Raw genomic sequence first — 23,429 nt, 5'->3', positions numbered from 1 at the left:
GAAGAGACATCAAGAAGGCATCTGTATCAATAGTCGTCAGGAGCTCCAAGTGCACCGCCCTGGTGGTGAGGCACTTGAAGATGATTCCCCATCTCTTCTCCCGGCGCCGGCCCACCTTGACCTCGAAGGGCCCGAAGCAGTCCATCCCCGTGGAATAGAAAGCGGGCTTAAATAGGCGCAGACGGGCTGGTGGCAGGTCCACCATCTTTGGTACAGAGGGTTTGGCTTTCCATCGCCGACAGTCAGCGCAGCCGTACTGATAGCGTCGAACAGCCTCACGCCCTCGCAGGATCCAGAAGGAGCGCCGAAGCTCAGCGAACACTCGCTCAGGGCCTGGGTGGTGGAGGCGGCTATCAAAGTCTTGGATCAAGAGCTTAGTCGCTGGATGGCCTGGGTCTAGGATAACTGGATGAAGAGCTGTCAGTTCCAGGTCCTCGGCCCGACGGAGTCGTCCTCCAACACGGATGAGCTCTCCACTCTCATCCAGCTCGGGAGACAGTGTGAGTAGTCGGCTGCTCCTAGGGACCGACTTATCTCCCTTTAAGAGGCTGTACTCTTGCGGAAAACTATCTATCTGGGCCCTCTGCAGTATCAACTGCTCAGCTCGATGGTAGTCTTCAGCAGTAGGGTGATCATTAGAGCCGGCCGCCCCATGTAACTCCTGTGCTGTTACTTCCAGCAGCTCCCTCCAGGAGTTGTACTGGTTAAGGTCTAAAGTAGGCTGACTTGATGCAACTGCGGTAACCCCACAGAAGGCGGACTTGCGCAGCTCTGATGTATCCTGTGCTGGGTCAACCGCCGGGTCTTCTGGCCAGGAGTCTGGACTATGCAGGAGAAAGGAGGGTCCCTGGCTCCATCGATTCGGCTCAATCAGCTCCCTCAAACTTTTCCCTCGGGTCGCGTCATCTGCAGGGTTCCTTGCTGAATCAACGTATCTCCAGGCATGCCTGTCGGTCAGCTCCTGTATCTCAGCCACGCGGGTGCCGACGAAGACCTTGAATCTGCAGGATTCAGACTTCAGCCAGGTCAGCACCGTTGTAGAGTCGGACCACAGGATCGTCTGATCAACGTTGATGGTAAGCTCCCTTCCCAGCACCTGTGAGAGCTGTGCGCCAGTGAGCGCACCACAGAGTTCCAATCGAGGCATCGAGTGAAATCGCTTGGGAGCAACTCGGGAGCGTGCCATCAGGAATGACAGATACACTCCACCATGTCTGTCAGTTGTCCGGAGGTATGCTACTGAGCCGTACGCTTCCTCAGAGGCGTCACAAAATATGTGCACCTCTCTGCGAAGACCGGAAGGGTCCACCTCCTTCCGCAAATAAGGTCGGGGCATGGTGACCTGAGGCAGGACTTGTAGCTCCTCCTCCCAAGCTTTCCACCGCTGAAGAAGCTCTTGAGGTAGCAGCGGGTCATCCCATCCCCTCTGTTTGTCCCACAGGTGCCTGACGAGTATCGTAGCCCTGGTGGTGTAGGGTAGGATGAACCCCAAGGGGTCATACTGACTCGCCAGCACTTTGTATATGTTGCGCATCGTGGGAACGCCGTATTCCACATGACGATGCTTGTAGCCAAGGACATCAGTGTGGAAGAGCCACCTTAGCCCTAAAGTGGATTCTGGGGCATCTGTCTTGTCCTGAGCCAGCCACAGTTCAACACTAGCAGAGCGGCTTTCTTCTGGTAGGTGGCTTATCACCTCTGGTGCGTTGCTGGCCCACTGACGCAGCTCAAAGTCTGCAGATGCTAGGAGGGCTCGTAGTTTGTCAACAAGGTGCCTTGCTTCAGTGATGGTGGGGACACTCTGGAGGCAATTATCCACGTAAAAACATTTCTCAATTGAGGTCCTCACCTCCTCATCTGGCTGGCTGTTATCAGTGATGTGGCGCTGTAAGGCGAACGTGGCGCAGCAGGGGCTACACGTCATTCCAAACGGTAGCACCTGCCACTCATATACCGCAGGTGGCTCTCCTTGATTGACATCCCGCCAAACAAACCTGAGCAAGGCACGATCTTCTGGGAGGAGGGGAACTTGGTGGAACATGCCTCTGATGTCTCCACTGACCGCTACTGCATGCTCTCGGAAGCGAAGCACGACTCCCAGAAGTGATGCTCCTAAGGTCGGCCCAGGCAACAGGTAGTCATTAAGGTTTTGCCCTCGATACTGGTAGGAACAGTTGGAGACCAGCCTATTTTTGCCATTATGGCTCACCATATGGTGAGGTATGTACCATGCCTCACGACCTTCCTCAACTGGTACTTCAGGGCCACACTTGATGACAGAGCCTGCCTTGATCAGTTTCTCCATCTCCACTTGGTAGGCTGCAGCCTGTGCAGGGTCTCTGGCTAACCGCCGTTCCACACCTTGTAAGGTGGGCATAACGGCTTCTTTGGTCGCCTGGAGGAGCGGCGTGTCCCTCCGGCGCAGCAGTGGGGTGGCATAACGGAGTATGCTGTCGACCTCTACTCTGGTGGTCTTCGTCTCAAGGATGCTGATGGCCTCCTGGTCTTGCTTTGAACGGGTGACTAGTTTCTCGTTCCTGAATGGGACTGTATCAACCTGCCATAGCCTCTCAACATGCCTCATCAGCTCGCTCACCTGGGGTGCTACTGTTGTCAAGAGGCACTGCTGTGGTCGAGCGAGGTGACAGACTACACTAGCTGGGCCCTGTAGTGTCCAACCCAGCCTCGTGCAGATGGCAGCAGGTCCTCCAGGAGGTCCCAACCTGACGGGTTCAATGGGGGTGACGAGGTGGGGATGATCACTCCCAATGAGCAGCATAGGTTTCACATCTGTGAGGGTCTGTATAGGAAGGCCAATGAGGTGCTTGTAATTCTTCCTGAGCTGCTTCATGGGGTAGGTATGACCAGCCAGTCCAATGCGAGCAGTGGTGAATGCACCTGTAATCTTGAACCTGATCTTTGGCTTCGCAGGGGAAGAAATGGAGAACGACACTGATGCACCACGGAGTGTCTGGACCTCCTGGCGGATGGTGCGTAGCGGCACGTCCTCTGGGGGTCCTTGCACCCCCAACTTCTCTGCTGCATCTGGCAGCAGCATAGTTCTCTCAGAACCGTCATCCAATATGGCGTAGGTATTGAGTGTCCTATCGCCATAGTGAATACGGACCTTGACGACCTTCAGGAGGACATGGCTACCTTCTGTGGGTCGGTCTAGATACAGCACCTCTGTTGGGGCCCTCGTAGCATGGCTCGCCGGTGCTGCTGTTGGCGCTTTAGATGACCTCACGTTGACCTCATGCAGCACCTGGAGGTGTTTACCTTGGCAGAGGCCACATGGCTTTTTCAGGTTGCACTGTGCAGCTTGATGTGACCGTGCACAGCGCCAACACCTCTTGTTGCTCTTTATCCACTCGGTTAGCTGATCCTTGGTCAGTCTGGAGACTGCTGTACACTGACTGAGATAGTGCTCCTCATTATTGCAGAATGAACAGTAAGGCTTACTCTTCTTCCCCTTGAAGGAGCTGCTCGGGGCTCGAACCACTGATGTCTCATCAGTGGCCTTCCCACCATGGAGAACAGTAGTGGGGCGAGTACGCTGGCGACCATCAGGTCGGGACACTGGCTTCTCCCTAGCCCCTCTCACTGCTAACTGTCCTTCAGAATCCTGACACCAGGACTCATACTTCAGCCACTCCGACAGATCAGGTAAGGTGTGAGTTTGTGTGCCTCGATGGAACATGCTGCGGCGAAACTCGGCTCTCTGCTCAGGTGGTAACTTGCTCAGCAGGCGAGCAACATGTGAGCCACACTGTAACTCCTGCCTGTGGCAGACCCCAAACTGCTGAGAAATGGGGGTTGGGACAGCCTCCTCCCTACCATATGGAGACTCGACTGTTGCCTGAACATTGTTATGTGGTGGTGGCGGGGGTGGTAGGTCAGCAGGTAACAGCCCTGTCATCACTGGATCTGGCCACGGTGGTGGTGCAGGCCAGTCATCCTCTTCAACAGGTGCAGCCGGTGGCAGTAGCTGCACGGGTTCAGGCTGATGTGTATGAGGAGTGGAGTGGCTTTGTAGGTTCTGAACAGCATCCACTAACCGTCCCATGTCTGCTCGCAGTGCTCTGAGCTCCACCAGATCTGCTGACATGCGGCGCTGGGTCCACTGGAGGAGGTGTCTCTCGTGACGGATATCCTCTAAGTCTGTTTTCATATCCTCAGGTGGGTGTCTGGGGCGCAGCGCTGGATATGGCGACGTACAGCGATCATGAAACCATTCCCCTAGCTCCCTCTCTGATGACTGCTAGCTGAGGGGCTAGCTGATTCCCCTGGATGTGCTGTGGACCCTCGGCACCACCGCACAGGTCCGTCTCTTGAAGAACAGCATCCCGGCTCTGCTGGTAGCTTCGTGGGGAAGAATCATGATCTGAGGTGAGGGGGGTCATCCGGGCCCTTCCCTCCTGGTGAGGAGCCTCTGTGTCCTCTCTGTATCTCTGACTGATGTAGCCTCGATGATCCATATCGTAGTCTGCGTAGCGGGCTGGGGGACGAAGATGTCGTCTAGGGCGTGCACCACGAGCCTCATATTCTGAAGATTGATCCATCTCTGAGGTGAACCCAGTGATCCGGCTCGAAGGACCATCAAATGTAGTGGAGAACCCTAGGGGTGGGTAGTTGGTTCAGGGGTATCACCGAGTCCACTTCGGGGTGTCGGCCAGGACACCACTTTCAGACAAAACTCCAGAGACTCAATAAAGAGGAGGCCGGTGACTGTCAGATCCTGTTTATTTTCCCTCTTACAGGCTGTTTGGTTCTGTGGTTCTGCACGTAAGAATGACAAATACATAATGAATAAATCATAAAGAAACCACTTAGCTCAGATTGAATGAACATAAAACAACATGAGCACTGGCACAATTACAGCTCTGAAACACATCCCAGCTAACCAGCCCACCCATAGATCGACACATATGAACACTCTCAGCACCAACACAACACTCCACGTAACATCGCGCTGAATAACTGGCATGATAACGATCGGTATAAACACGGGCATATCACATGGCACTCGATACACTCGTCGGAGACATAAGCTAGCGGCTATAACTAGCATACGCGGCTGCAGCATGGCGAATACTACAGCCACACATCATCCGGCTGATACATCCACCACTGCAGCAACACAATCCAACACACTCACAATACACACACGTACTTACATGCTTCATTCACGCACAGACCAGTCGCCATAACACGGATCGATGACCTGACGGTAACTTCTCAATCCCGTCATTCACCGCGGCCACACACACCCCCTCCCCGACCGAGTGCGGTCAGTTACGATATAAACCCAGCAGAGGGCTCTGCTCCCCCATTAATCAACTAACACCATTTCTAACATATCTAACAGCAGCAAATATACATTAACTTTGGGGCCTTTTCTACAAGCGAGATAAGCATGGTGTTCACGGAAGTGATGTGAATGAGACTGAGGCTCAGCCTGGGTGCAGCCACAATGGGCAGGAAGAGACAGCTGACTGTGTAACTGCTGAGTCCTGCAGAAGAAATGTTGAGGATGAAGATGATGAAATGTGTGAAGATGACAACCTGTCACAGTTTTCTGAAGCTGTGTCACAGGATGACCCACCGTCATATACATTACAGGAAATCAATGATTTCCTCGATGAACGTTATGGCAGGCAGGATGTGGAAGTAACAGATTTCTTTCCAAATGTGGACATGTTCATCCGCTCGGTTATGAAAATTCGTAGAGTGGTTGGTTATGAACAACTGAGCAAACAGAAGAGGTTTCGACTGAAAAAACTACTGACCAAAATTAGAAAAGAAAAGTGAGAGAGGACTTCTCTCAATGTGTGAATATTAAAATGGGTGGTTCACAAGAGGTGTCTTTTTCCTGGAAAGGTTTTTCTGTCCTCTTCTTCCTCTTCTGTTTTTTATCAATGGAAAGGCTGCAGATAGGAAGCTTAAACATTAATGGAGGACGGGATAGGGATAAGCGAGGGATGGTAGCTGAGCTGAGTAGAAGTAAAAACATAGATGTGTTACTCTTACAGGAGACACATAGCTCAGCCGATAACGAGGTAGACTGGGAAACGGGCTGGGCGGGTCAGGTTTTTTTGAACCATGGCACCAATCTTAGTGCAGGGGTTGCTATTCTTTTCTCACAGTGCCTCCATTTAACAAATGTCTCAGTATGTAATGTAGAGCAGGGCAGAATCCAAATCATTCAGGCAACAATTCGAGACATTTCTTTTGTCTTTATTAATGTGTATGGACACACATCTGGTGCTGATCGATTAAGGCTGTTTAGAAAACTAAATGACAAACTTAAAGAGTTCAATAGCAGCACAGTGATAGTGATGGGAGGGGACTGGAACTGCACTACACATCATACAGTTGATAGAAACTCAGAGGAGCCTCATCCACCGTCAGCCTCACTTCTGTCCAGTGTAGTCGCAGGACATGACCTCACAGATGTCTGGAGAAAACTTAACCCGACAGTCAGGCAATACACATGGGTGAGAGCTGTGGAGGGTAATGTGAGAGGTGCTAGGTCAGACAGGATCTAGATTCTGTCAGCAGTACATGAAACACACTGGTGCTGTAGAGAGAATTTGCTTTGAAGAGCTGGAGAAAGAAGTTAAGGTCCTGGAAGAAGAAATAATCTCAGGCAGTGATGGTAATAGCAGAACCTGGGAAAACAGTAGAAAGGCTCTTGGTAGGTTTCTGCATGAGAAAGCAAAGGGTGCTTTGATTAAGACTCGAATCTCCACTATTAAAGATATAGATGCCCCAACTTCTTTTTTCTTTAAGCTGGAGAAAAGAATTAGAGAAAATAATGTGATGATGCATCTTAAGCTTCCAAATGGAACAACAACAACAACAACAGATCCAGTAAAGATGAGGAAGCTGGCCATAGACTTCTACACTGACCTCTTCAGTGCTGGGAGCTGTGACTTGGAGTGTGTGGAGGAGATGCTGGAAGGACTGCCTCAGCTGGGTGAAGCACAGGTAGCTTCGCTGGAGTCCCCCATCTCCTTTGATGAAATGACTGCAGCAGTCCAACAGCTCAGCAGTGGTAAAGCCTCAGGGGTTGATGGACTTCCCTCAGAGTTCTACAAGAGGTTCTGGACTGTGATGGGCAAAGACCTGCATGAAGTTTCCATGAACTGCTTGGATTCTGGGACCTTACCATCAAGTTGCACATGAGCAGTCTTAACATTACTGCCAAAGAAAGGAGACCTTGGACTAGTAAAAAATTGGAGACCAGTATCACTGTTATGTACAGATTATAAGATAATGGCAAAATGCTTCTCGAACAGACTCAAGGAGTGCATGGACACTGTTATACATTACAGTCAAACTTATTGTGTCCCTGGGCGCACAATTATGGACAACTTATTCTTAATTAGAGACATCATTGACATATCCAAACTACACGAGTTGAATGTTGGCCTATTTTCCATCGATCAAGAGAAAGCTTTTGATAGGGTGGATCACTGTTTCTTGTTCAAAACACTTGAAGGTTTTGGGGGGAAATTCATTTCATGGATTAAGTTGTTGTACTCTGAAGCCAGTGTTCTTTTAAAAGTGGGGGGCGGACTCAGTCGACCAGTGGCTGTCAAGAGGGGCATCAGACAAGGCTGCCCCTTATCTGGAATGCTCTATTCCCTGTCCATTGAGCCTCTCTTAAATCAGCTCAGACAGGGTCTGTCAGGGCTAACCTTCTCCGAAAGTAGTGCTATTTCTGTTAGTTTGTCGGCCTATGCTGATGACGTTACAGTCTTTCTAAAGAGTCAGAATGATGTCAAAATTCTTGAGGAAAAGTTGGCTCTATATGAACAAGCATCTTCCGCAAAAGTTAACTGGTCCAAATCTGAAGGTTTGCTGCTAGGAGAGTGGAATAATAAACAGAAGCCAACGTTACCAGCTGGGCTTCAGTGGAACACCGAGGGAATGAAATTCCTAGGTGTTTTCCTGGGCAGTGAGAGCTTCATGAATAAAAACTGGGAGGGCGTAGTTGAGAAGGTCAGTGCCCGATTGTCTAGATGGACTTGGATCCAGCCTCAGCTGTCTTACAGGGGGAGGGCTTTGGTTGTTAATAACTTGATTGCCTCGATGTTCTGGCACCGGTTTACAGCTGTAGAGCCTCCGGACAGTCTTCTGAAGGAGGTGCAGAAGAGGCTGGTGAATTTCTTCTGGGGAGGCTGTCACTGGACTAAAGCTGCTGTCTTGTTTCTACCTGTGGTGGAAGGAGGTCAGGGCCTGATTGACCTTCGCAGTCGTGTCACAGCTTTCCGTCTTCAAACGGTGCAGCGCCTGTTATACCATAAATCACAGGTATGGAGTGAAAGTCATGAAACTGGAATATGATAAGCACCTGTTTCTTCTGGAGCTTTCTGGCATGTACTTCACAACCACCTCAGCTTTTTATCAGTCTGTGCTCCATGCTTGGAGAACAGTTTTAAGAACAAAGAGGGACTGCTCCCAGGTCTATGGCAGTGTAGGGGAAGAGCCCCTGTTCTACAACCCACTGATACGCTGCAGGATGCTCAGTTCTGCCAGTGTACGGAGAACTCTCATCAGAGCTGGGCTCACAAAAATGGCTGCTCTAAGATCCGGAGGACAGTGGAAAACAGCTGCCATGTTAAGTCAGGAGACCGGCATAAAATCCCTTCAACTAATGGAGAGGCTGATAGAAGAGGTTATCAGTGCACTTCCTGGTTCCTTCAGGAGAGCACTGGCAGAAGAGTCTGTGGAGGATGAGCCGGTTACTGGGCTTGAGTTTCCATCGCTGTCTGTCTGTGCTGCGGTGGAGGAACAGGTGGAGGAAGTTGGAGCCCTTCTGTCTTTTAGAACACCAGTCATACAAGACTTCTCAGGAGTATCAAAGAAGGCCTTGTATTCAGTCTCTGTGAAGGTTCTCAACAGAACATCACTAGCCAGTGTACAGGAGTCTAGGTGGTCGGGTGTGTTGACGCCAGGTTCATCTCCCAAGGGCAGCTGGAGGTCTCTGTACAAACCCCCCATAGAGAAACGCACTGCGGATCTGCAGTGGAGGGTGGTGCATGGGGCCGTGGCTACAAACAGACATGTGGCACATATAGATCCTGGGGTTGGGAGTCAGTGTTTATTCTGTGATTGTGAGGAATCTCTGCAGCACTTGTGGCTCGGATGTCCAAGACTGAGTCGTCTTTTCTCTGTGCTGCAGCAGGTGTTGAGTGGTTTAGGAGAGGTTCTGGAAGACAGTCTGTTTGTGTTTGGGCCTCGGTACACAGCAGCCCAGCGCAGCCGGGTGTCCTTAGTCAACTTCTTGATAGGGCAAGCCAAAATGAGCATCTGGCTGAGCAGGAGGAACAGGATGAAAGGTCTGGGGTCGACTGATGCCACGCTCATGTTCAGGGGTTTGGTTGCCACTCGGCTGAAAGTTGAATTTACATATTACAGAATGGTCTCTGATCTAGAAGAGTTTGTGTCTGTGTGGGGGGAGGGGAATGTTTTATGCTCTGTGGTCGACCAATCCCTAGTTCTCAGTTTTTGAAACACAGAATGTCTGCTCCGTTTGTTGCTTCTGCTCTGTATGTTGGCTGATTTTATGCATGTGCTTTTATGTAAGTGATATTTCTGGCCATTAAAGGAAAGGTTAAAGGTCAAAGGTCTCCCTCCCACCCTCTCTCTCTCCCTCTCTCTCTCTCCCTCTCACCCTTTCTCTCCCTCTCTCTCTCTCTCTCTCTCCCTCCCACCCTCTTTCTCTCCCTCTCTCTCTCCCTCTCGCCCTCTTTCTCTCCCCTCTCTCCCTCCCACCCTCTTTCTCTCCCTCTCTCTCTCTCTCTCTCTCTCTCTCTCTCTCTCTCTCTCCCTCCCACCCTCTTTCTCTCCCCCTCTCTCCCTCTCCCCCTCTCTCCCTCTCCCCCTCTTTCTCTCCCCCTCTCTCCCTCTCACCCTCTTTCTCTCCCTCTTTCTCTCCCCCTCTCTCCCTCTTTCTCTCCCTCTCACCCTCTTTCTCTCCCTCTCACCCTTTCTTTTTCACTCCTCCTCTATCCCTCCATCCCCTCTCTCTCTCTCTCCCTCCCTCTCACCCTCTTTCTCTCCCTCTCACCTTTTTCACTCCCTCTCTCTCCCTCTCTCGTGTAGTGTTGCTGCTGCCATCATAAACAGACTGGAATACTGAGCAACGCACGCCAGTCAAACGCAACTGAAGGCTGTGTGTATCTCCAACATGTTGACAAGGTATTCCAGCCCCTTTATGATGACTGCATCGCCAATTCTATACGTGAATAACGGAGAACTCCTAGCACTTAGCCCTTTATATTTGTGTTCAGTATAGGCAATTAGAAAATGCACTGGAGACGGTGAATGTGCATTTCAAAGCAACTCAAACTCGTTATACGAGTACCCGCGGTGCTTCCCTGATTAGCAAACATAATCAATCAATCAATCAGTCAATCAATCTTTATTTACAAAGCACTTTTCATACATAAATGTAGCACAAAGTGTTTTACAAGGTTAAAAAGATGGAGGGGCCCACACCACCGCCATGAAGGCAGAGTGCAGACCCCCCCCAACCCTGCCACGAGGCAGCATCAGAGCAGCCAGGGCCAATCACAGCCCCCAGTGCAGAGGCCCCCCACTGAGGAAACACTGGAGTTAAAAACTAAAAATAAGATTAAAATATAATATTAAACGGTAAACAATAGATGGAAGAAATAACAATTAAGACTACAGTAAAACTAAGAATAACATAAAACATCAATAAAAGACTAAGAATCATATTAAAACCTCAGTAAAAGACTAAAAATGACATTAAAACATCAGTAAAAGACTAAGAGTGATGTTAAAGCCTAACTAAAAGTGTCAATGACAATAAAACATTAGTAAACTAAGAAAAATATTAGTTAAAAGCCTGATTAAATAGGTAGGTCTTGAGTCTGCTCTTAAAAATATCACCATTCTCTGCAGCCCTAAGGTCCTCCAGCAGGCCATTCCACAGACGGGGGCCATAATACTGGAAAGATGCCTCACCTTGAGCACGTGTTCTGACTTTAGGAATAATTAAGAGGCCAGTGCCGGAGGACCTGAGGGTCCGCGAGGGTTCATAGGATACAAGCAATTCTGTAAGATAAGAAGGCCCAAGACCATTAAGACATTTAAAAACCATTAAAAGAACCTTAAAATCAATCCTGAAAGACACGGGGAGCCAATGCAGTGATTTTAAAACAGGTGTAATGTGGGCCTGCCTTCTGGTCTTAGTCAGCACGCGTGCAGCAGAGTTTTGTAAAAGTTGTAGGCCTGAGATACTTTTTTTGGGAAGACCAGAAAGCAGGGCATTACAGTAATCAATACGACTGGAGATAAAAGCATGCATTAGCGTCTCCGTGTTAACTCAGGGCCGATGATTAAAACTTCAGTTTTGTCCTGGTTGAGCTGTAATAAGCCCCACACCTCACGGGCACTTGTTGCGTGTTGCTTTCACCGTCTCCAGTGCATTTTCTACTACACTGCAAACACCAGTGAAACTGGTCAACATGTTGGAGATACACACAGCCTTCAGTTGCGTTTGACTGGCGTGAGTTGCTCAGTATTCCAGTCTGTTTATGATGGCAGCAGCAACACTACACGTGAATAACAGAGACATGAGAGATGGAGAAACAGTCTGCTCTGCTGCACCTAGCCTCGCGTCACCAGACTCTTCACATAAAGTGAAGAGCCTGGTTTTTATTCACTCTGAATTTTGTCTGGATTCTGGTTCCGGTCTAGAGAGCGGATGCGGAATTCACCAAATTCACCAAAGTAAAAGTGTTCACCATAGTAAAACTTTAAATTCTGGCGCACCATCGATTTGGGGTGATGAGGGGTGTAAGAAAATTGATTAACTTAATGGCTTGGGGCTTTTCTTGTTAATTATATTCTTTAAATTAAAAGTTTCACCACATTTTTATTAGCTTGGTGCTTTTATTTGGACGGAAAGGCGCATCCATCGATTTCCGGATCCTGTCTCACTCGCCCTGGTTCCGGTTCCTTACCAAAACGGCCACTAACGGCCCCAGACTAGCTGCACCTGTGTGTAGCCTACAACGTCAGTGTTAAGGGCACGTTCAAGAACACCAACATTGTGCAACAGTTTAACACTATGTTAAGGTTTCTCTTCTGGTCATCGGCCTCGTGAGCACAGGGATCAGTCTGAGCCGATTACCTCAACATTGCGTTAGACCGGCCCGATTCATCGATTAATCGGTCGACCTCTGATTACAATAAACAGTAATATAGGTAATGGAAAAACAGTGTTTTGATTGATAAGTAAACACAGGTGAAAAAGTGCACTGTGTAATGTAATGTACTATATGTGTATCATTCCCAAGTACACAATGGTCCCTCCCTAAACCAGGTTTAGTAAAGGTTAGTAAAAGGCTGTGATGGTCTCTTCTGAATGCTTCTAAAAGAAAGAGGCTTTAATTCATCCAAAACATTCCAAGTGTTGTGAAAGGAGAAGATGTTGAAAAGTATACACTAACAGAACACATAATCTGAGTGAGCATTAAGTTTATTTTATGTAGGCTTGAGTGAACATATTATTCTGTAGCCCTACTAACTGTTAACATATAGTAAATGTACTTGAAATGTCAAAGTTCACTTCCATGTATTGAGGAACATTTTGCTACATCATGTTGTTTGATATTTAATATTTTAAATATGCAGGAACATTACTGTCAGAATATTTCAGTTTCATTTATGTTCTATAGAAAAATGTTGAACACATTAACCTATAGATGGTGCCTCAGATAAGCACAATCAAATGCTCTTAAATAGTGACAAAGTCCAGCTTAAGTTTTATAATCTGACTGTGAATAATACATTAAGAACAATACATTACATTTTCCCCTTGGCAGTGCATGTACTAGACTGTCTCAATTTCTATATATTGTCCAACAATGTCCACACAAAAAGGAAAAAATGACATTTTAATGTTGATGAATTAGCAAAGTAATTAAGACAGCAGAGCTGCATTTACCTCAGCAGCTTTAAGGGGAATACACAAGAGATAATGATAGATCAGATGTTACTAACGTTACTTTATTAACTACTTAACCGTGTTGACTAATGCCACTGAGCCCTGTCTGGCTCTAGTCTGTACACAGTAATGACGTTCTGACAGCAAAAAGCAAACTACACGCGCTGTGCTACAAGTTAGCAAGCTAGCAAAAAAATGATCCCATTACAGCCGCCTTACCTGAGTTGCATCTCCCACCTGGTCACACGCCAGAGCTGCCGCCACAGGTGCTGCTGCTGATGCTGCAGAGGATGGTCCAGCAGCAGAAAACAGGGTTGTCAGTTTCTGACATTTTGCAGCATTTGCAGCAATGCCTGTCTCTTTTTTCCCCTAATCTTCTCCGCGCCTCCCTTGTGCTTCTTCTCCATGTTTTTCTTCACCATGACTTCTGCGTGATTGATTGGTTGATTGATTGATTGATTGATTAATTGATTGATTGATTGATTGATGCAGAAGGAGGACGGGACAGCCCGTGGCCCTCAGCCCTCGGCTGTGATTGGCCAACAGCTCAACGACGAGGTGAAAGGCGTGTGACACACCCACATGGGCGAAAGATGATGAGCCAAACACTACTAGAGAAACTGTGAACATTGGTTATCATATTAAAGCCCAGCCCAACTGCGCCTAAAGTTGTTGTTTTTTCCTCCGGCTGTACCGGCCCACACTGACCCAGCGGCCCACTGGGAAATCTCCCGGTACTCCCGATGGCCAGTCCGCCCTTGCTTATGAGCCACTCTCAGTGTGTGCTGGTGTATTTATCTGCAGAGACTCTGCCCTCTGCCTGTGTTAGGTGAGCTCAGGGCTTTATAAAAAGGTGGGGACCAGATGCCAGACTGTAAGCAGCAGGAATCAAAGAGATACAACACCTGAAAACACAAATATAGTGAGAAGAAATGCCAAACAAGAATGAATCTGGGGTTGGCTTTTACTTTCACTTTCACTGGCAAGTGTGTTTACAAACTGTAAGCAACAATCCTGCATAGTATAACTTTAATTGAAGTAGAAAAAGTGAGTTGAAAATTCACTCCTAACCTTTAAAGCAGGCCTATTCAGTTGGCGGCCTGCAGGCTATATCAGGACCAGAAGCAACCTCAGAGTGGCTGGGTAGGGATTGGTGTGGAGACTCTGTATTAAACAGCCCGGGGCAAAATGAATCAAGACTGTAGTACTAATAAGCTCCGCTGTTATCGTCTCTTTCATTGTTACTTTGTAAAGTTTTGGATTCATGTATCATCATGCTGCAGACTCGATAAAACCTTGAGCAGTAAAAAGCCAGTGCTTTATCAATACACGTGTTCAGCATGTAGAAAGACATATTTCAATCTGCTCTGTCCCTCATTCATCGCCGTTATGGTTTACAATCACATTTTACACAAGCACATCACACTAGTGGGACCAATAGCAAATAGTTAAAGCAAACTAAAATGAAAGCTGTCTGTATGTAGTCTGTTTAACTTAGTTTGTCACTTCTCTTAAAATGTACCTGAGACAGCCTACCTGTGGACAGTGAGTGTCCTCAGTAGAGGTGGGACAGAGAGCAGGATGAATGACTGATACTGATGTCTGTTCTTCATGCTTATATAACGTAACTCAGTGTTGTGATGTCAGGAGTAATATTTATTTTATTGACATGTTAGGTTTGTTTCCAGTGAGATATTATTGAGTTTATATAGTGACTTTGTTGTTGTAAACATGACTGTTGCTGCCATAGACTGTATAAAACTATATCCTGTGTATTTTCATAAACACTTGACCTTAAAGGTAAACGTCAGGAAGTGTGTGTGTGTGTGTGTGTGTGTGTGTGTGTGTTAGAGAGATAGAGTGTGTTATTAGTTACTGTTAATGTCACTTGTTATGCTTCTGTGCATTGACAGCTCTTCTTTATTCTGTTTCTGCATTATGTGATGTTCCTCTGTTAGATATGTGACTACTGTTTTTATTTCTAATGTGACACTAAAAACATTGCTACTTTTACTACAGTAATTTGCACCTGTTTAGAAATGTGTCATCACCAATAGCTAAAACAAAAAAGTTTCCAATAGGTTGCCTGCTGCTGAAAATGTCTGGCCTATCAACATTTTCTGGTTTAAAATCCGGCCCAGTTGAATTTGTAATTGAACAGCCCTGCTTTAAACACTTGATTTCAACTTAAATTTACCCTCATGATTCTTTAAATAAGTGATTTGTGTTTGGCTGCACAACATGAGTTAGTGATGATGGAGCCACTGGTGGAGCTGGCAGAGTTTAAGAGGTGAAGTCACTACATCTTTATTGAAGTAGCAGCACGTTGTCAATGATATTTATGAGAGCTGTTTTTCACTTTTTGTATTTTCCAGTCTTTAACCTGCATCCTGTTGGGATCAGCACAATAACACAATGACAAAGTCACTCTACTCAGTTTAGGGCAAAGCTCATTGATCAGGACATAGTAATGTTGAGCTACACATTTAACACCTGAACACATCTGATTGTTTTATTAATGATTTTTATCTACATCATTTATTCTTTATTCAGACTGAGTGGCTGCAGTTTGTCAGAGATCAGCTGTGTTTCTCTGGCCTCAGCTCTGAAGTCCAACCCCTCCCATCTGAGAGAGCTGGAGCTGAGTGGAAACGACCTGCAGGATTCAGGAGTGAAGCAGCTGTGTGATTTTCTGGAGAGTCCACACTGTAAACTGGAGACTCTGAGGTCAGACACCATTTTTTACTCCTGTGCTGAGATTATTATGATGTGAAAGTTGTGTTGACACTAAACTGCAGACATCAGGCTGATATTATACTGATCCACAATGAAGTCTATTTGTCTTGTTCAGTGGTTTAATCCATTGACTGTGGCAGAGCAATGTGGAGCTAAAACCTTAAAGATAAACTCTGCAGGATCTCCCTTAAAAACAGTGTATAGACTCATACAGAAATAATCCCTCTCAATCATCACTTATGAGCAGGGGCGGACTGGGGCAACAAAGCAGCCTGGGAATTTGGTACCTGACCGGTCCACTCTCCAGGGATCGGGGCGGGGATGCTGGCGGTGGATGCATGATCATCTTCGGTCTAGATAAGAGATTGTTTATGTTAGTAAAGCACTTAAACAACACTATCAGTGAAATGTTAAAATGGTAGAATTTAATAGTAGTACACTATTATGGTGTTAAGCACTTTTTAATGAATGTTTAATTCATTACTGTAGATGAATTAAAAAATGCTATGTATGAATATGGCTTTACCTGGACTAGTACGACCAGGCTGCTCTCCTCTCCCTCCCTGCCACAGTCCTTCTGTGGGGATGGTGACTCAACCTGGCAGGAGATGTGAAGAGAGACATTAGGTTGAAGTTTTGGGCAATTCCCAAAAGAAGAGGTGAAAAAAAGCTGCATTACAATTAGAGGTCGACTGATATGGCCTTTAGGCCGATTATGCTGATGTCGAGAGAGAGAAAGAGAGAGAGAGGGAGAGAGGGAGGGAGGGAGGGAGAGAGAGAGAGAGAGAGAGAGAGAGAGAGAGAGAGAGAGAGCAGGGCGGTCGATGGCTGATATTACTTTTTTCTCCCCCATCTGATAAAACACAATATTTTGTCGTTACGGGTCTCCTGTCCCTCGCCTCAAGCCCAGGCTTCACCTGCTCTCTGCCTCCTGAATTGTGCTTTTGGATCTCGGACTGAATCTGATAACAAATGACACAATACTGTTTAACCTAAATGTTAACATTTATTGAATGTTCTTGGAATTGACTAAATAAAAAAAAAAACACTTAGTGTTTTAATGCAACAGCAGCATCACTGAGAAAACATTCTCTCCCTCTTTCTCCCTCTCACCCTTTTTCTCTCCCCCTCTCTCCCTCTCCCCCTTTTTCTCTCCCCCTCTCTCCCTCCCACCCTCTTTCTCTCTCTCTCTCTCTCTCTCTCCCTCCCTCTCCCTCTCCCTCTCACCCTCTTCCTCTCCCTATTTCTCTCTCTCTCTTCCTCTCCCTCTCTCAATTTTCAATTTCAATAAGCTTTATTGGCATGACTGTAGATTAACTCTCTCTTTCCCCTCTCTCTCCCTCTCACCCTTTTTCTCTCCCCCTCTCTCCCTCTCCCCCTTTTTCTCTCCCTCTCTCTCCCTCCCACCCTCTTCCTCTCCCTATTTCTCTCTCTCTCACTCTCTCTCTCTCTCTCTCTCTCTCTCTCCCTCCCTCCCTCTTTCTCTCTCCCTCCCACCCTCTCTCTCTCCCCCTCTCTCCCTCCCACCCTCTTCCTCTCCCTCTCCCTCTTCCTCTCCCTCTTCCTCTCCCTGTCTCCCTCCCACCCTCTTCCTCTCCCTCTTCCTCTCCCTCTTCCTCCCACCCTCTTCCTCTCCCTCTCTCATTCTCTCTCCCTCCCACCCTCTCTCCCTCCCACCCTCCTCCTCTCCCTCTCTCCCTCCCACCCTCTCTCTCTCCCTCTGTCTCTCCCCCTCTCTCCCTCCCACCCTCCTCCTCTCCCTCTCTCTCCCTCTCTCCCTCTCGCTCTCTCCCTCTCAATTCAATTCAGATTTGCTTTATTGGCATTAATATTAAGAGAACTATGTTGCCAAAGCATCAAGAATCAATTAAACAAAACAAAAAATACAATTCGTAGGTTAAAATACATATAAATGAAATGAATGAAAATATAGGATAATGTGTGTGTGTGTGTGTGTGTGTGTGTAAGGATTAATAAGATTGGGTATTATTGGGCAATTACAAGTTGTCATATACAATGAAAAACATATACATATAGTTCATTTTAAATAATAATAATAATAACAATAAAATAAAAAACAACAATATTACATTATAGCAGTAATGGTTCTGATCAGCATTCGTGTGTTTCTCTGGTATCATGGCAGAGTGTTACATATTGTGCAGCTAATTTTATAAATTGTGGATCTTCTCCCAGACATACTTTAAACAGTTCATCACATTTCTTTCCCTGATATGATGGATCTGCTGCAGTTACCTGCTGTAGGAAAGCCTCTCTCTCAGTTTGGTACAGGGGGCAGGAGAGGAGAAAGTGGACCTCAGTTTCTATTTCTCCTGAGGAACAGTGTTTACATACTCTTAATTCTCTGGGCTTCCATTCTTTCTTATGCCGACCTTTTTCAACCTGTAGTTGATGGTCAGTGAGTCTGTACATTGTCAATGTGCGTCTCTGTTTGGGGTTTTTTATGCTGACCAGATATTGTGCTGGAGAATATTCTCTATCCAGTAAGCCATAGCATTCTAATTTATTGATGGATTTGATTTCATTCTTCCAATTGTCAATGTAAGTAATTTTGTTCTCTTTGTCGATAGATGCCAGGTGAGTTTTGGAGAGATTTTGGAGGTCTTGGATTTTGAGGTGGCAGGTTTCTCTGGTGTTTCTCAGAGGCTCTGTCTCTGGACAGATGCTGTCACTGAGAAAGGCTCTGTGGTGATAGGGGTCAGGATCAGCTTGTGCTAAGTGAACCTGGAACTTAATTGACCTTTTGATCATGTGTAGAGAGAGAGGGAAGTGTCCCAGCTCTGCTCTACATGCATGGTTTGGACAGTTTCTGTGGACCTTGAGGATTTCCTTGCAGAATTGAAGATTGGGTGTCCCATGAGGTGTGCCTCTGGGTAATTAGAGGGCCCCACACTTCACTTCCATACATAAGTATGGGTTTGATTACACTGTTAAATAGTTTCAGCCAAATTGAAATTGGAGGATTGAATTTATATAGTGAACTTTTGATGCTATAGTAGGCCCTGCGTGCCTTTTCTGTGAGGGAATTTATTGCTTTGTCAAAGCTGCCGGATGCACTGATGATGATGCCTAGATAATTATATTCCATTGTATGCTGAAGTGTGGCCCCTCTTACACTGAAAACATGCTTTGATTCCTGTAACCTGGCCTTTTTTTGGAATGCCATGACTTTGGTTTTGTCAAGATTGATATCTACCGCCCAGTTTTGACAGAAGGTCTCCAGCAGAGAGAGGTCCTGCTGTAGACCATGTTCTGTTGGGGACAGTAGAACCAGGTCATCTGCATACATGAGGAATTTAATTTCTTTGCCTTGTAGATCTAAACCTTGGCTTGGGGACTGTTCAAGAAGAGTGGCCAATTTATTGATATAAATGTTGAACAGAGTAGAGACAGGTTGCACCCTGATGCACCCCTTTTCCTTGTTTGAAGAACTCTGTTCTTTTGTTTCCAGTTTTAACACAGCACTGGTTGTCAGAATATTTGGATTTGATTAGATCATATATTTTACCCCCAATTCCATATTGTAGAAGTTGTAAAAATAACCCATTGTATGGAGAGTGTAGATGTGGTCAGATGTTTGATGTTTGGGTAAAAAGCCAATTTGGCTTTTAGACAGAATCTGATGATCAGTGAGATATGTGATTAATCTGGTGTTAAGGATGCTACAGAAGAGTTTACTCAGGTTGCTGTTAACACAGATGCCCCTGTAATTGTTGGGGTTGTACTTGTCTCCATTTTTAAATATAGGAGAAACGAGACCTTTATTCCAAAGACTGGGGTAATATCCAGTTGCCAACACCAGGTTGAAGTGTTTTTGCACGGCAAGTTGGAGTTTTAAATTACTGTGTTTCAGCATCTCTGAGTTAATGCTGTCTATACCGCAAGCTTTTCCATTTTTAAGGGTTTTGAGTTTGTGCTGTATTTCTTTAATGGTGATGGGGTAGTCAAGGGCACATTGGCTGTCCTTCACTGTCCTTTCTAGTTTTTTCAGTTTGTCTATTGTCACAATTTGGTTGGGATTCAGACCGTGACACTCTGGATTTTTATAGAGGTCATCAAAGTGATCTTTCCAGATTTTGCCATTTTGAATTGGGTTGGTCTCTGTACGTGGGTTTCTGTTGATGTTTTTCCATAATTTCCAAAAGGTGTTTCCATTTATAGCTTTTTCAATTTTGTTGAGTTCTCCCTCCATATAATGCATTTTTTCACATGAAGGAGTCTTTTGTATTCTTTCAGAGCTTGGACATATTCAAGCCGTCCCATTAGGTCACTTGGGTTCCTGTGTTTTCTGTTTGACAGTTTTCTCAGGTTTTGTCTGGATACAGCACATTCTTTATCAAACCAATGCTCTTTTTGTTTCATGCTGGATTTTTTAATTTGTGAGATTTTTAATTTAGATTCTTTTGCCAACTGAATAAATATTGTGTTTAAGTGATGTGTGGACAAATCTATGTTTTCCCTTTCAGGCTGATACTGGGTGTTGAGAAAAGTATCCAGCATGTTGTGAATTTGAGCAGAGTCTAGTGCAGCGGTATAGGCAGCAGTGCTCTCCTCTGTCCATCTGTATCTCCTCGGCAGAGGAAACAGCCTCGGCTCAGGGTTTGGATTCACAGTGGTTGACAATGACTTTTTCAGAAATAGGGTTATTTGGCTATGGTCTGAAACGGGCTGTTGTGGTGATACAGTGAATGCATTTATATATTGTGGTTCAATGTCGGTAATGGCATAATCTACAACACTACTACCTAACACAGAGCATTGTGTGAGTTTGCCCAGAGAGTCTCCTCTGATTCTGCCATTAACGATGTACAGACCCAAGCCTTTACACATATGTAGTATCTGTTTGCCAGTTGTGTTAACCATGCTGTCATAGCTTTGTCTTTGTGTGTTTATGTAAGTCTGGTACAAAGGGGAATGTTTGAAGATATGTTTATTTCCTTGATAGTTAATGAAGTCTGGCTCTCTACCAGTTCTGGCATTAAGATCACCACATATTAAGACTGACCCTAAACTTTGGTAGAAGGAAATTTCCTTCTGGAGTTCCTCAAAAACCTCCTCTGCATAATAGGGGGAGTTTGAGGGTGGAATATATATTGCACATAAATAGACATCTCTGTTGTTTTCCAGAATATTTGAGTGAATTTTAATCCAAATGTAATTTGTACCTTTTTTAACTGGTGAAATGTAATCTTTATATTCTCCTTTGTACCATGTGAGTAAACCACCTGAGTCTCTGCCATTCTTAGTATGGCTGTGTTTTACAGAGGGTATAATAAGTTCTATATGATTGTTTGGACAGTTATATTGATTTTGCTTTTGATTCCAAGTTTCATTCAAAATGATTATATCTACATTTCTAATATTATTCAGAAATTCAGGGTTTGCTGATTTCAAACCAAAAACTGAAGAGGACACCTTCTTTCTCTCCCCCTCTCTCCCTCTCTCTCTCCCTCTCTCTCTCCCTCCCACCCTCTTGTGTGTTGGAGATACACACAGCCTTCAGTTGTGTTTGACTGGCGTGAGTTGCTCAGTATTCCAGTCTGTTTATGATGGCAGCAGCAACACTACACGTGAATAACAGAGACATGAGAGACGGAGAAACAGTCTGCTCTGCTGCACCTAGCCTCGCGTCACCAGACTCTTCACATAAAATGAAGAGCCTGGTTTTTATTCACTCTGAATTTTGTCTGGATTCTGGTTCCTTTCTAGAGAGCGGACGCGGAATTCATCAAATTCACCAAAGTAAAACTTTAAATTCTGGCACACCATCGATTTGGGGTGATGAGGGGTGTAAGAAAATTGATTAACTTAATGGCTTGGGGCTTTTCTTGTAAATTATATTCTTTAAATTAAAAGTTTCACCACATTTTTATTAGCTTGGTGCTTTTATTTTGACGGACAGGCGCATCCATCGAACTCCGGATCCTGTCTCACTCGCCCTGGTTCCGGTTCCTTACCAAAACGGCCACTAACGGCCCCAGACTAGCTGCACTTGTGTGTAGCCTACGACGTCAGTGTTAAGGGCACGTTCAAGAACACCAACATTGTGCAACAGTTTAACACTATGTTAAGGTTTCTCTTCTGGTCATCGGCCTCGTGAGCACAGGAATCAGTCTGAGCCGATTACCTCAAAATGGCGTTAGACCGGCCCGATTCATCGATTAATCGGTCGACCTCTGATTACAATAAACAGTAATATAGGTAATGGAAAAACAGTGTTTTGATTGATAAGTAAACACAGGTGAAAAAGTGCACTGTGTAATGTAATGTACTATATGTGTATCATTCCCAAGTACACAATGGTCCCTCCCTAAACCAGGTTTAGTAAAGGTTAGTAAAAGGCTGTGATGGTCTCTTCTGAATGCTTCTAAAAGAAAGAGGCTTTAATTCATCCAAAACATTCCAAGTGTTGTGAAAGGAGAAGATGTTGAAAAGTATACACTAACAGAACACATAATCTGAGTGAGCATTAAGTTTATTTTATGTAGGCTTGAGTGAACATATTATTCTGTAGCCCTACTAACTGTTAACATATAGTAAATGTACTTGAAATGTCAAAGTTCACTTCCATGTATTGAGGAACATTTTGCTACATCATGTTGTTTGATATTTAATATTTTAAATATGCAGGAACATTACTGTCAGAATATTTCAATTTCATTTATGTTCTATAGAAAAATGTTGAACACATTAACCTATAGATGGTGCCTCAGATAAGCACAATCAAATGCTCTTAAATAGTGACAAAGTACAGCTTAAGTTTTATAATCTGACTGTGAATAATACACTAAGAACAATACATTACATTTTCCCCTTGGCAGTGCATGTACTAGACTGTCTCAATTTCTATATATTGTCCAACAATGTCCACACAAAAAGGAAAAAATGACATTTTAATGTTGATGAATTAGCAAAGTAATTAAGACAGCAGAGCTGCATTTACCTCAGCAGCTTTAAGGGGAATACACAAGAGATAATGATAGATCAGATGTTACTAACGTTACTTTATTAACTACTTAACCATGTTGACTAATGCCACTGAGCCCTGTCTGGCTCTAGTCTGTACACAGTAATGACGTTCTGACAGCAAAAAGCAAACTACACGTGCTGTGCTAAAAGTTAGCAAGCTAGCAAAAAAATGATCCCATTACAGCCGCCTTACCTGAGTTGCATCTCCCACCTGGTCACACGCCAGAGCTGCCGCCACAGGTGCTGCTGCTGATGCTGCAGAGGATGGTCCAGCAGCAGAAAACAGGGTTGTCAGTTTCTGACATTTTGCAGCATTTGCAGCAATGCCTGTCTCTTTTTTCCCCTAATCTTCTCCATGACTTCTGATTGATTGATTGATTGATTGACTGACTGATTGATTGATTGATTGATGCAGAAGGAGGACGGGACAGCCCGTGGCCCTCAGCCCTCGGCTGTGATTGGCCAACACAGAAACTGTGAAAATTGGTTATCATATTAAAGCCCAGCCCAACTGCACCTAAAGTTTTTTTGTTTTTTTTTTCCTCCGGCTGTACCGGCCCACACTGACCCAGCGGCCCACTGGGAAATCTCCCGGTACTCCCGATGGCCAGTCCGCCCTTGCTTATGAGCCACTCTCAGTGTGTGCTGGTGTATTTATCTGCAGAGACTCTGCCCTCTGCCTGTGTTAGGTGAGCTCAGGGCTTTATAAAAAGGT

At 45.6% G+C, this 23,429-nt stretch overlaps 1 protein-coding gene across 22 annotated transcripts in view; it reads left to right on the top strand.

Moving 5' to 3' along the window:
• LOC144459616 (protein NLRC3-like) overlaps window positions 1-23,429 on the top strand; it is an 87,629-nt gene that overhangs the window by 15,310 nt on the left and 48,890 nt on the right. For 15 of the 22 annotated variants that reach the window (XR_013488462.1, XM_078163782.1, XM_078163789.1 and 12 more), the window contains one exon: window positions 15,542-15,715. The exons of 6 other annotated variants lie outside the window; for them this stretch is intronic. Coding sequence is in view for 15 of the 16 variants with exons in the window: in XM_078163782.1 (XP_078019908.1) it covers window positions 15,542-15,715 (174 nt within the window). In the remaining variant the exon portion in view is untranslated. Of the gene's footprint in view, window positions 1-10,113; window positions 10,166-15,541; window positions 15,716-23,429 lie in introns of those variants that run through there. One more of the 22 variants, XM_078163803.1, reaches the window with a different exon arrangement.

Source organism: Epinephelus lanceolatus, chromosome 22, assembly GCF_041903045.1.
Source record: "Epinephelus lanceolatus isolate andai-2023 chromosome 22, ASM4190304v1, whole genome shotgun sequence".
NCBI classification, from domain to species: domain Eukaryota; kingdom Metazoa; phylum Chordata; class Actinopteri; order Perciformes; family Serranidae; genus Epinephelus; species Epinephelus lanceolatus.
Note: the sequence above shows the minus strand (reverse complement) of the source record. Positions and strands in the feature narration are given on the sequence as shown.